This window comes from Psammomys obesus, unplaced genomic scaffold, assembly GCF_907164565.1.
Source record: "Psammomys obesus unplaced genomic scaffold, mPsaObe1.curated_primary_1811, whole genome shotgun sequence".
Lineage (NCBI taxonomy): Eukaryota > Metazoa > Chordata > Mammalia > Rodentia > Muridae > Psammomys > Psammomys obesus.
The window spans coordinates 55,712,122-55,727,105 of NW_026585504.1; the positions used below are offsets into that span (position 1 = coordinate 55,712,122).

At 39.6% G+C, this 14,984-nt stretch overlaps 1 protein-coding gene across 2 annotated transcripts in view; it reads right to left on the minus strand.

The window, feature by feature from the left end:
• LOC129672188 (contactin-associated protein like 5-1-like) overlaps positions 1–14,984 on the minus strand; it is a 715,327-nt gene that overhangs the window by 166,330 nt on the left and 534,013 nt on the right. For both annotated transcript variants that reach the window (XM_055601503.1, XM_055601502.1), the window contains exon 13: positions 11,844–12,044. In XM_055601503.1, the coding sequence (XP_055457478.1) occupies positions 11,844–12,044 (201 nt within the window). The remainder of the gene's footprint in view (positions 1–11,843; positions 12,045–14,984) is intronic.

A 14,984-nucleotide genomic window follows, 5' to 3' on the forward strand; every position in this document is an offset into this window, starting at 1 on the left:
GTGTGTGTGTGTGTGTGTGTGTGTGTGTGTGTGTGTGTGTGTGTGTGAAAGTGTTCCTGTGGAGAACTTGTGAGAGTCAGTTCTCCTTATAAAAAAGATTGGTCCTTAGAATCCAAATCAGGATGTCAGGCTTGTCAGCTTGTGCCTTTACTTGCTGAACCGTCTGCCTAGTTCAAGTGTTTATGTTTGAAGACTTGTTACAAAATCCTATAAACTTTTTCTATTTAAGTCTCTTAAAGAGACACATAGAAGCCCACACTGTATTACAATTGGCTAACCATTTACTGGGAAGATTCCAAATGCCTTGAACTGGAGTAAGAGAGACATTGAGTTTCTGTCTTTTATTTGACATTTTTTTTGAGGTTAGTCCATTAATTAAAAAAAAAATCAAAAATATACGGTACTTTCAAAAAAATCAGTCTTATGATTTTTTTGTTGTTGTTGCAGCAAAAATGGCTGTTGGGCTATATAATCTTTATTATTAGCCCTGTGATTATCATTGTGGTATTATCTAACCTGCTACCAGAAATAATATGACATGTATACCTGTTAGATTTTATAATTGCCTTATTTACCTTCGGCCAGGAAGATATTTCACTTATATTGTTTAAATATCTTCTCCTTCCATCTCCCAGCCCCCATTTAATGCTTTAACCACCCTATCTTCCAGCCATAATCTTATAAATCCTTGCTTTTATTCTTCATTTGGGCCCTTTTACACCATTATTGGAGTCCTTCCTCCTGGCCCCACGTGGTTTCTTCTCCAGACTAGCTGATTGTGGTGTCCTCCTTCTTTCTCTCTTTCTGTCTCTGTCCCATGATTCTCTCTGTCCTCCAAATCCCAAGAACCTTAGCAGTGCCTACACCATTCTACATTGCCCAGGTATAGGCTGTTTAATCAACCAATCAGATATATCTCAGGCAGGTTTACAAAGCAAAATGGTTGTAACTAGATATTAAGTGCCAGTAACACACATCAGAAAAATCTCCAACAATTTTCCAATTAGGAAAGAGCAACATCCTTTTCTTTTCTTGAATGTGGGCTAATAAAATGACTGTCTTCTAGTAATCAGAAAGGGACACAGAGAATGCTGCATGGCTTACAATCTAGATAATAAATGTGGAATATTTACACTTGGCTCTTTCTACCCTTCAAGACATTTGTCTATGAAGCTCAGCAACTATTATAAGTGAAACAACCATGTGAGATCCATGCATTTAACTGAGATCTGAAACACATTTCTAGCCTCAGGCCCCATGCAACACCCCAGCATGTGGAGACTGCTTGTTTGTCAGGCTGCTTTGTTATTGAGTTCTCAGTGAAAAACATGTTTTCACCCTGGCCTTCACCTGGAGACAGAGATAGGCAGGATGTTTTGCCAAGTTCCTTTCCTTTTATTTGTGTGAGGATCATACAGACAAGTGGTTGAGGTAAACAAGTTTGACTTCTCAATGAACACCTTAATTGTGTCCAGGTTCTTTGCTCTGACTATCAAAGGAATTGTGGAATAAACCAGTGCAACAGTTTCTACTGTCAGCTCTTTCAAACAGATCTCATGTGTAGTGGGTATTTTTTGTTTGTTTGTTTGTTTTTAAATTTTCTTTCAATCCTCACTCCCCACTCAGGAACTGTTTGACTCTGCCTGTGGGCTCTGATACCAGCAACAACTGCCAGTCCTGTAAAGCTATGAATGATGGAACCATCAATTGACCCTAGCCTGGATTCCCCAGAGCCCAGAAGATGAGGAATGGATGTTGTAACTTTCATAGTAGAGTTAATGGCACACGGTTACACAGTAGTTGACTATAAGAGCAGGTCATATTTTTTCTTAGATGAATGAGATTTTTCTATATCATTTTCTTTCCTTCTTAAGCCTTTCTCCTTTCTCTCTTTTTTTTTTTTGTTTTGAATGATAGATTGTGCAGACACTCAAAGCAGAAAGAACTAATTGATCTCCAGCTCATAGGAGCTATAAGAACATAAATCAATGATCTCACTTCTCGCAACCCCTTATTCCATCAATAATATAAAAATAATAATAAAACTCTCATATGACCACTAAGCGAATTCAGTGAAATAAGCTGTTTGAAAAGCCAGGCAGGAGCCAGGTTCTCAGTACCTGAAAGTCAGTATTACCAGTGCTGAAGAGCATGATTTGTAGAAAGTACAGATTGTTATATGATATCTTATAGGACACGAAGCATAAATAACCACTATCTTATTATTATTTTATCTTATTTTTCTTCAGATAAGGTCTCACGTAGCTAAAGCTGGCTTCAAACTCATTGTTTAAGAAAGGATGACCTTGAACACTGAATTTTTCTGAATTCAGCACCCAAGTTCTGTAGTTACTGACATGTGTCACAGTGCCTGGTTTATAATTACCATGTTAGTTAAAAAGAAAAACATTACACTGATATTTCAATCACAATTTTCACGACAGTAATATTCAATTTGGAAACAAAATAAAGTGGTTAATTATGCAATTTTTGTGTCATTTCACTTTGCTCATATTTACCTCAATTATATTTTGTTTTTTCCTCTATTTACTTCCTCTGGTATTTTAATATCCCCACACAGTCTTCCATTCACTTCTACACACCGATAATATGCAAGCATGCACACATACACACTCTTTCTCTCTCTCATAGACAGACACATAAATATATATTACAGTATGTATTACAGTTATGCATAAACATAATCATGATGAGAAAAAGTATGTACTATTGGTCTTTATGAGTTGCCTTATTTTCACCAAACTTAATAACTGCACACTCTGTCCATCTCCCTGAGAATGGCATAATTTTTTTTCTGCATGGCTGAATGAAACATCTTTATGTATATATGGAACATTTTCTTTATCTATGCATCTGTTGATGGACACCTAGGCTACTTCCATATCTTTTCTGTAGTAAATTATATGACAGTGAACATGGATGTGCAAGTACTTACAATGGGCTACATTAGATCTTTTGGAATGTACTCAAAGTATATAGCTGGATTAGCGTTCTGTTCAATTTTTGTTAGAAATTTCCATAGTATCTTCACCAACTTATGTTTCCATCATTATCATATATGTTCCACTAGACCTTGCCAGCTTTTGTCATTTGTTTTTATAACAGCCACTCTGAGTGGGGTAATTTTTACTGTACTTTCTGGTGACTAAGCATGGTGAATACGTTTTAAAATACTGCTCATTAATGCTTCTTTTGAGTCAAGAGCCTAAGCTTCTGTTTTTATTGCACTGTTGTTGTGATTCAGGGACATCATGTTGTAGTGAAAGGACAGAGGTTGCAGAATAATTTCTACCCTTTCAGGTTACATGTGTGTATGTGGACCCGTGGAGGGAAGGTTGCTGGCTGGTAACAGTAAAATGGTATGGAGATGACCAAAGTAACTTCAACTCAGTTTAATTGGGGGAGAAAATGATGTGTATTGCCAAAAGGCACAAGTGATTCCTGGTGACTTCTAAGTTTCCCACAGATTCCCCTGAGTTATAAATTGTAGACACAGAAGAATAAACATTGTATGTCTGCCTTCACTGAGCTCAAAGCACTCTCTATTTAATAAGAACAAGACATGACCTAAGAGGTCCATATGCTTAGAAAATTATGGGCTTGGTTTAGTCTGATTGACATATGCTTACAAAGGTTTGGACTTAAAATAAGGGAAGAATTATTTCATTGATGAAGAGTTCTAGTAACTTCTGTATACTTAGAAAAAACATTCAGACTTCCTATTCCTTGAATTGTACCACAACTCTTTTTCCTACCACCTCCAATAATTTCCCGCTTTCTCTCCCTGTCCTGGGCACATGTCTTTATACCATTCTTAGCCTGCATCCTCTGTCCCAGCTATACATTGGCCTAACTTGTTCTTTACATGCAATTACCTGCTGCAGAGGCCCCATCACCTGAGCTGCAGGAGAACTTTAACATCACTCCATTGAATGGAGCACTCATATCTGCACACTATCTATTCTCTCACTCTTTGGAGATTTTCTTTCTCGTTTTTAACATGTACTGGCCTACAGTAATATGAGTTTCTTCTTTGGGTGTCTCTTTTTGGTGTTTCTGTCATCCTGAGTACAATCATATGTTTAAGAATATTGTTTTTACTTTTATTCTTATTTTTAGTGTTTACATCTCAGGGACCAGAAAATTGCCTGACAACAAACAATTAGTAAATACTTAGTGCATACCAAGAAATAAAAATTCTGTTAATCAGTTTTGTTTGGTACCAAAAATGGGGACGAAGATATTTTTCTTTAGGGAATCTAGACGATCCCTCTCTATAAGGAATATCGGCTTTTCTGCATCATAATTCCTCACTTAAATGATCATTAATTTTACAAAGATTGGGAGTAATATACCACAAGCACATATGGAGACTTAAACACAAAAGTGAGCTTGTAGATCAATTTGGGTCTAGCAGGAATGAATTATCATTTTATGGTGTGTGTGACACAACACATATTATGTTGTGTCTAAGTAGTACACACTCAGCCCTGGGAATCCTGAGGAACTGTTTCCATGACCGCCAGCAGACATTGAAATTATTGTCTGTTCCGGATCATTATACACAATGACAGTATTTTCATACAATCTGCTCATACCCTGTCATCTACCTTAAATCACTAGTTAGAATGCTGTGTTTTAGAAGATAACAAACAAAAGTGTTTGTCAGTGTTCACTTGAGTAGTGTGTGTGTGTGTGTGTGTGTGTGTGTGTGCGTGTGCGCGCGCGCGTGCAGCTGCTTAGCTACCTGTTCACAGAGTATAAATGATGAAGGGAAGGAAGTTTAGGACATGATAATTATCTCGCAGAGATCACATTGTGTGCCCTTAAATCCCATTGGAATGTGACCAGGTCAAGCAACTGACTGCAGCTTGTTCCTCCTTCAAACTTATAGGAATGAGTGAAGAGAACTGAGTGGATCTCCAGTTCCTGGGTGATAGACGGAGGTTCTGAGTCCCTGGTTTGGGACAGTCTGCGGGACCTTTTCTGGGGATATACTGGGTGGCCTAAGTCTGTCCCCTTTGCTTGGTTCCCTGTGAGGATTTCTCCAGACAGTCACTGCAAGTCTCTGGTGCTCTGGGGTGCACAGTTCTGTCTGTGAGGAATAGTTGGAACAAAGCAGGTCTCTGAGCTGGCAGCGCATGCACCAGCCCCCTACTCTGTGGGAGCTGGATGCCCAAAAACTCTCTGTGCTTACGGCTTGGGGCCAGATCAGTGATGGCGGCTCGTACCTGCTGGTCTGCAAGAGACTTTCTTCCGCCAAAGCCTGGGTGGCTTAAATCAGCACTGTTTCCTTCCTTCCCTGTGGGGGCCTCTCCTGACAGGGACTTCCAGTCTTTGTTGCACTAGGGTGCACAGCTCCGTCTGTGCCAGAGAGCTGGGCGAGCAGCCACTCTACATGCTTGCGCTGGTGGCTGGAGCCCAGTTCAGTGATGGTGGCTCGTACCCGTCAGTCTGCGAGACTTTTTCCAGGCAAAGACTGGGTGACAGGTGGCCAGTCATGCTACTTTCCTTCCCCGTGGGTTTTTCTCATGACTGGGACGCCCAGTCTCTAGTGTTTTTGTGCCCACCGTTCAGCCTGGGAAGGTGATCGGGACATGCAGGCATGTGGCTGTGGTCCAGTGACCTAGTGCCTGTGCGACCTGGGATCTCTTCCGGGTTCTGGCTGGGTGACCTGAGCCTGATTCCCACACATTGGGGGTTTCCTCTCACCTGGGGAACAGGATCACTGTTGTTTTAGGACCCAGAGTTCAGTCTCTTGGTCGCTGTACGGAAAATGTTGTCCTGCTCCTCAGACGAAGTGTTCTCCTGGCGCCACCATCTTGCACCCCCCCCCCCCCATATATTCCAGTCTTAACCTGTCCATTGTGCCACGGACTATGCACCACTTTACTTGGGAAGGAATTAAAAACTAAACCTTGCTAATAAAGTGCTAAATACAACAATATGTGTGAAACAGAAAGGCCGTTGAGAGAATTTAATAGAGCATCCTTGGCTCTATGGAAAATATGGGAAAGAACTTGCGAACGGATAAAATGCTCCATATCAATTCCTTCCAGAGAGCTTTAGAAGGCTGCACCATAAAATCATTTTTCCAAGGCCTTTTCTATGTTGTCTTCCTTCAAGAGGGACTTTTGTGGAATGTTTAGTTGAATGTAAGATGTTGTCCATAAGTAAAATATCTGAACACTACTTTCCTGCTGGGGTGCTGATAGAGGTTGTAGAACATTAAAGAGGTGAACCTCCTGGAAAGAATAGGTTGTTGGGACTCAAATATACAGAAATACATAGTCTTGTCCTGCTTCTGGCTTAAGCTATTTTTGCTTTATACCTGCTGCGTCCAACTGACCACCTGAAGACACCTTCACCATGAAATAATCTGCCCTGCCATGATAGATTGTATCTCCTCCACACAGGACCAAAATAAACCTTTCCTCCCTGAAGGTTTTTCAGCCAGGAATTTTTGGCACAGTGAGGAGAGGAGTAACTGATGTAGGGAAATAGCTGACAAGGTTACTGATCCATCTAGAAGGCCATAGCTTCATTGTTGATCTGTCTGTCCTTTGCAGGTAAACATTGCCTGAAGTGAGTGATACATCATTTCATATATGCATCGTTTAGTGCCTTCTTGACTCCTGTTCCCAGGCAGAATGTCAGCAGCATGCTGAGGTATGAGAAATGGCTCAGGCTTAGCCAGCGTATATTGTATCCTAATCCAGTTTAAAAAGGTTGCATTCTCCCTCACTGGAAGTGCCTCCTAGAGCACTGCAGGCTGGCTACTTCCATGCCTTGAAAAGATATTCTGCAGCAATGCTTTAGGCTTGCATAAAGATGTGGCAGGAAGTAAAACACAGAGTGGGAAAACGTGAGGAAACATGAAAGTTCCAGGGCACAATTCCTGTGGACCACAGCACCATGGAGTTTCCAGGACACAGTTTCAGTTACTGAGATAGATGGTATGTTACCTGAACTGGCAGTTATGGGTACATCAGGAGGGAAATAGCAGAGGAATAATTAGAAAAAGAGTGTCATGGTTCAGTCACCAATTGAATGAAAGAAACACAATGTTACACCATGCATGGCCCCCTCTCTCTTGTCTTCCCTATGTTCTCACTGTTGCTAGATATTGATAACCAAGGAAGTCCCAGAGCTTGGAGAGAGAGAGAGATCTAGGACACTACTGTGGGGACCTACAGTCCATCCATTACAAGCTGCATTGCACAACACTTGAATATTTCAATCTGGTTTCAATCTGGACATTGCATTGTGGTGCTTCTTCTAAGCAGCACCTGTCTCATCTTTGTGTAAACTTCCAAATAAAACAACTAGACACAATGTTGAGTAGGGAAAGGAAGTAGGCAGGAAAGGGGAGGAGTCAGAGGACAGGAAAGAGGGGAGGAGCTGGAAGACACAAAACAGTGGGAGGAAAAGGGCAGGAGAGCTGGGAGAACAGAGGCAGGAGCACAGATCTTGGAGAGATGGACTGAACCTAATACATCACTAAAAGCACGAATAATGTGGGAAATCTAAATGTTAGGAAACTATGAGGGCTTGGAGGTTTAGGAGGAAGTAACTATTGCTCAGCATTGTGTTCTAGGTTAACTAAATAAACCCAGTCTCTGTGTGGTGATTTGGTGATACAGCTATTTAGGATAAACAGCAGCTTTACCAGAAGATGTATCAATAGTAAATATTAATTGTCAACTACAACATGACCCATAAACTATAGCATTCTCTTTCTCCCCACTATCTCCTTCTCTATTTATCTTTGTCTTTCTGTCTGTCTGTCTCCCATAGGTTCATGCACAATTACTACTACCATCAAAGATTATTTACAATTTTTTTCAGTGACATTATACAGTTATAAGATTTTCAGCACTGAAATGAGTAGTTAATATTGATATCTGTTACTTGGAAATTGGCACACAGTTCCTTTGTCTTCTCTGGGATATAAATTGGTTATACACAGATACATAGCAAAAGTCAAGGTGGCAAAAATGTTTGAAAATATGCACACTTTCTCTTCTGGCAATGCTACCTTAAGGAATTTATCCTGAGTATGTCTTCAGTTATGTTCACAGTAATCAACATGCAAAATATTCTTGTGGACCTATATACAGCATGATATATGTATCTACATGCCTAAAAAAGATAGCTCATTGAAAACACCTCTAAAAGATGATATCCTATGATTGGTAAAAATCAGTTTTTTGCATGAATATGTTTGTTCATTTAAAATGTTATTACATTTATGTGTTTACTCACAAAGACATGTTCATACCCAGACACACACACACAGAGGCAAAGAGAGAGAGAGAGAGAGGGAGAGAGAATATATGTGTACATACAAGTCCTATGGAATTTGAATGAAGACCAGAGGGTGACTTGTGGAAATTTATTCTTCCTTCCACCTGTGTGTCCTGTAAATTGATCTCAAATTTTCAGGATTGCCAGCAAAGCACTGTATTTGCTGAGAGCTCTTAGCAGTTTTATGTGCTCTTCCATTTGGGGATGTGGCAATATACAGGAAAAAAGCTGTATCACAGGACTGGGAATCTTTTATTAATCTATAGTGATTTTAAATAATGAAGGAAACTTACACCCTATCTACTACTGTAGAAGAGTAAAAGCACACACACACACACACACACACACACACACACACATTATAATGGAACAGTGATGCTCCTATTAGACACCATAAGCTCAAATATAAACATCTCAATTCCAAAAATATTTTCTTCTTTTGAAGTTGTTGGCCAGTAGAGTTCCAGAGATATACAAATGTTAAAGGCCAATGCTATTGGTTATCCTTCTAAAACTGATGGTAAGACTGTATTTGAAAAGTACAATGTCATCAGTGTTACTATCTGTGAAGACAACAATATAAAATAACTGCTGATCTGGCAAGACAGGCTCACTGGGACTATTGTAGCAAGAACTTTGTGTAAATAATCAACTACATCCTGATAGAGTTTGGTCTCTCTATATAAGATCTAATCCATACCTGGGACGATTGTGGGACCAAGAACCTATGGATAGCCATGTCATAGGTCCTAACAACTTATTACTATTGTTCTACTAAACTCCCATAGTATAAAACTGACTCCTAATGACTTATTGTTATGCCCACGGGTTAATTATGAAATGCTTCTATTTTCAGTAGAAGATTTTTAACACAGAGACCTATAACTAGGCAAGGTTCATAGTATAAAGCCCTGAGCAATGCTCAGCCTTAAATGGGACATCTCCTTCCAAGCATTGAAAATTACTATTATAGAAGAGGAGGTATGAAGACTTTAAGACTCAAAGATAGTGAGGGAATAAAATCAAAGAGTGTTGGACACAACAGAGCAGATAAATATATGAACTCAGAGGTTATCATAGCATGCATAAAACCTGTGCACACACAGTCCATTCAAAAGTATCAACATGGGGAAGGTAGGCAGACATGAAGCTCTACTCATGGCTGAAGAGCTGTTGGCAAGTGATGTCTGCTAAAGAAAAAGAACCAAGTTTCTTAAAGGGTGTAGCCACTGAGAGTCACCCACATTTCAGGGGAAGTCTACACCTCATGAATATATGGGTAGCACAAAATGGACTTGATGGATAAGTCTTAAAACACACACACACACACACACAAAGTTGGATGGGTACCAGGGTGGGCATCTGGGAGGAACTAGAAGAGGATAGACATAGGGAAACTCACTGTATGAATTTCTCAAATGACTAATAAAAAGGAAATTCTCTTTCAGCTCATTTCTCATGATAGCATCAACTTTGTTCCTTGTCTACTGAGATTGAAGCTTTGAACAGAGACACTGGTTCCTGGATGCCTGAGATATACCGGGCACAGTCCAACGATTGCAGACTGTTTTGTCTTTCTTGCTTTCTCTCAGCCTTATGAATTTAAGATCTTTGCATTAATTTAACAGGTAGTGACTGAACTGTAGAAATTTAACCTTCAAGGACATTATGGTCGTGTGTGCGTGTGTCTGTGTGTCTGTGTGTGAGGATGTGTGCGTGGACACACACACATGCACATGCAAAGGAATTATATAACCTAAGTAACATGACAGTTTAAATACTTTAGGGAGGTCCAAAGGTCAGAATGCATATACTTATACTTTTCTATAGGAACTCGAACACTGGAAAATGACAAGGCAATGAAAAGAAAGGAAGGCAGTTCCTAGAGCCAGACATCCTGAGAAAAGCTTTGGATGGCAAATATGTTCTGGTAGTTATCATGGGACAGAGAAATATTTAAGAAAACATTGAACTTTGTAGGGCTGTTTGTGGGGATTGAGATGCAAGGAAAGGAACAGAGAAAGGAAACCCTGATTTCATCATGCTGACAAGCATGGCTGAATCCAACAGAAATTCCAGAATTAATGAGTTCCAGAATTTCACAGTCATGATCCTGAATCATCAACAAAAGGTTCCATTTTCTGTTCTGAATTCTGTGTTTAAAAAGGCAAGAAGGCATGTAATCCATTGGGGAAAGATTTCCATTTCAAATAGTTAAAATTTCTCTGAAAATATTTTTGTTGTTTAAAAAAGATAAGTGGTAGTTATCAGGATAATTTATTTATCTGGGGAGATATCTTCCCATGAATATTATGGATCAGTCAAACAGTGCAGTGTATTGAGTTAGGCATCTCCAACCCATGCTTTCCTGACATTTATGTCTCTTGTTCCACAACCATGCTGAACCCACAAATGCTAAGCCCTGGGATACTAAACTCTGTGACAGAATGTGATTGATAAACAGAAGTTCAAGGTCATTCTCAGCTACATAGTGAGTTCAAAGAAAATGTATGCTACATGAAAACCTCCACCTTAATAAATGATTAATTCAGTAAGAATGAAAATTTATTTTTATAGTCATATCCGCTGAAAGCCCCCCTTATTTGGCAACATAAATTCTGTGCACACGGAGTAACCTCTACTTGTTTAGCCTCTGTGCCTGTTGCTTTCTTCGTAGATATCACTTGCTCTAGACATAACTCATCGCTCTTGCATATGTGTACTGGGATTCTTGATACTTTCTGATATCTTCCATCTCTCAAAAGCAGTTTCCAACTATCATACTTTACATTTCTAGCTCAAATGTTCCAACTTCAAATGTTGTTTTTTGTAAAAAGTCTTCCTTTCTACAATTGTTGTGAATGGATATTGTCAGGGTGTCTTTCTGAAGAAACAGAGACAAGTATAGACTCAACAGAACAATTCCTTAATACCAAAGCCAAAACTCATGGCCTTCTTTGGTTTATATCTCTCCTCAAAGCAAAATGATCAAGTGCACTGCAGCCTATTTATTTTAAATACCCATTTCTTTGAATGTTTTAGTTAGAGTTTCTATTGTTTTGATAAAACACCATGACTAAAAGAAAGTTAAGAAGGAAAGCTTACAGTTCTCAAGAGACATCCCACTATTACAAGAAGTAAGGGCAGAATCCTGGAAGCAGGAACAGAAGTAGAGGACACAGAAGAACACTGCTGGATGGATTGCTCCTCTAGGTTTTCTCAGGTTTATGTTTATGTTGTTTTTCTTATACAACTCAGTACTACGCACCCAGAGGTAGTACCACCCCTGATTGTCTGGGTCTCCCACATAAGTCATTAAGAAAATTATCCTTCGAAGACTTTTTAAAATTGAGGTTTTCACTTCTCCAATGACTCTAGCTTGTGTCAATACATATATATATATACACATACACACACACACACACACACACACACACACACACACACACACATATATATCTCCAGGATATTGTCTCATGGGTTTCAAGGTACCAAGAAGATGGACAGGACCTTACCTGGTGTGTTAAGCAGGCGAGATTTCCTGCAGTGGTATGCCACCTCCTGTTCACAGTGCTCTGAGCCATCAATCAGAGCCTCCAGCTGCTCCATACTGCCACCATAGTTTAAGGTCATGGCGTAGGGCTTCTCTGGGTTAGAACCCTGTGCCCGAGTCAGCTCTGTGTTGTTGTGCTGAACCGTCATCCAAATCTTGTCTTCTGCACAGACAACAATACAAAGCAGGAAAAATTACAAGTAAAACCCAAAGTACATAAACAGTGGGTCACTCAAAGTAAAATGAAGTCTCCACCTGAGGACTCAAAGCATCCTATTCCTTACAGAAGGACCAGAGAATTTTGTTTCTTATAGGCTTACACCTCCAGTTAACACAGAGACAAATAATCTCAGGGACTATGTTTGTGAATATTAATTTCACATATTGTATATTATGTATTTAACGTCCATTATTAATTTAAAATTGACAAAAACAGTCATCCTCCTTTTCCATAGGTTGGCTCTTCAAAGACTATCTAAAACTATCTAAATGTCTGCTGGTGCTCAATTTTCTCACATGAAATAGCATAGCATTTGCATATTATGTACACCCACTTATACTTTCAATCATCCCAACATTGCTTTTGATATATAATAAGAGATAAATGCTATGTTATACTGTATTGTGTAAGAAATTTTGACAAGGACAAAATACTGGTGCAAGTTCATTACAAACACAGTACCAGAGGTAATTTCCTAAATAACTGTTAAGTATCAGAATGAAATCTACAGCTACAGACAATAAACATGTGTAAAACACATTATTATCAAGGTTGAAACTGTACTATGTAAGCTTAATATCTGAGTACTAAACCTTAAGTGACAATACAAAAATACTGGACATGTTGGCACATGCTTGTAATTCCAGTGCTTGGGAAGGGAAACAAAAGAGGTGCACCCTTAGGTCCTGCTGACTAGACAGTCTAACCTACTCAGAGAATGCCAGACCAATGAGAGGTTTTTGTTTTTTGTTTTTCAATTTATTGTTTTTTCAATTTATATCCCAACAATAGCCCCTCCCTCTTCTCTACCTTCTTCTTCCCCCAGTTCCTCTCTCCTATTTCTCAGAAAAGGGGAGCCCCCCCAACCCAACCCAGCTATTAGCTTGCATCAGGACTGAGCTCATCCTTTTTCCCTGTGGTCTGACAAGGCAGCTCCCCCCGGGGGGAACTGATCAAAAAGCAGGCAACAGAGTCCATATTGCTTCCTTTACTAGGGTACCCACATGAAGCATGAGGTACTCATAGGCTACATCTGTATAGGGGAGCCTAGTTTCAGTTCATGCATAATCCTTGGTTAGGTGCTTCAGTTTCAGCAAACACCTCTTTGGTTTTGGTTAGTTCGCTCTGTTGCTCTTCTTGTGGAGTTCCTCTCTCTTTCAAGTTCTTCTATCCCCCACCCCCCACCCTGCACTTTTCCAAAAGACTCTCTATGCTTCACCCAATGCTTGGCTGTGAGTCTCAGCATCTGTTCAATCCATTATAGTGTGGAAACTCTCAGAGGACAACTATGCATCACCATACAACAAGGACATTTGTGCAACTGTGTTCATAGCAACTTTATTCGTAGTAGCCAGAATGTGGAAAATAACTAGATGTCCTCAAACTAAAGAATGCATAAAGAAAGTGTGGTACATTTACACAATTGAATAAAAACAAGGATTATAAAATGATTATGACATTTGCAGGCAAATTGATGGAACTAGAAAAGATCATCCTGAGTGAGGTAACCCAGACCCAGAAAGACACACATGGTATGTACACGCTTATAAGCATATTTTAGCAGGATAAACATAATACAATTCACAGAGCCAAAGAAAATAAGTAACAAGGAGGAACCAAGGAAGGATGCTTAAATCTCAGTCAGAAGGGAAATAAAATAGACAGCAGAAGTTTTTGAAGAGAGGTAATAGGGTAGGAGAGAGAGCACAGATAGAAATGTGGGTGGTGAGAGTTTTTTCAAAGGAACAAAGGTTTACAAAAATGGTTTAGAGACTACACTGCTCCTGAAGAGGACTCAAGTTCAGTACCCATATCCATATTAGGGCTTCACAACTACATATGATTCTATTGTTGGAGGATCCATTTCACTCTTCTGGCCCCCATAGACATGCGCACTCACATGCACAGATATCCCATAACACAAATACACACCTTTTTCCTAATTTCCAAATGGAAAAAAAAAAAAAAGAATGACAACTAAGGAATGACAATTGAGGTTGTCTCTGGCCTACAAATACATGCAAAAACACATGAGTATGCAAAAACATTGTAAAGGATATTGTTGATTGTCAACTAGACTACATCTGAAATTAATTAAAACCCGAGGAGCTGGGTACACCTGTAAGGAATTGTTTAATTTATTAATTTCAAGTGGGAATAGCCACCATTTAATCCAGATGTTTTGAGGTAGAATAATCCACCTTAAGTCTTGGCCTTCTGGTGGCAGCCATATAAGGAACATGGAAGAAAGAAGCTTTTGTTGTTTACTTGCCTGCCCTCATTCTTACTCAAAAGGCAATTCACTGGCATTAGAGCCTACTTCTTTGTGATTCTGGCATTCACTGAAAAACAGCCAAGACATCCAGCAGCATGGACTGCAGTCTTCTTGGCCACTGTTAGACTAACTAGACCACAGCCTGTAAGCCACTCGAATAAAGCCTATATTTCTATATTCTGTCAGTTCTGTTCCTCTCTGTAGAGGAATCCTGCTCAATACAAAAATCATGTATACATACAAAAATTATCTTGAAATATTTATACTGAATGAATGCACAGACTTTTTCAATAAGAAAGAAAAAGAACAAGGCCACGAAGAATGTAAGATATGGGTATGAGAAAGGAATTTGGTTTTAAAGGCAAAAATATCTGCACTTGAAGTCTGCTTTTGCCAGGATGAGGCATGGACTGGTCACCTTAGTGTTGTAGCCAATTAAAACTCATAACAGCAAAAAGAGGGCAGCAGTGCCCTTTACACAGGCAGGCAGCAGCCTGCTAATATGGAACTGAAACCAAGACCATCAAGTCGCAAGGCAGGAAGGAGAGATGGCTCAGAAGTTAAAACAGTTGAAAAGTCCCATGTTCAGTTCTCAGCACCCAAGTTGC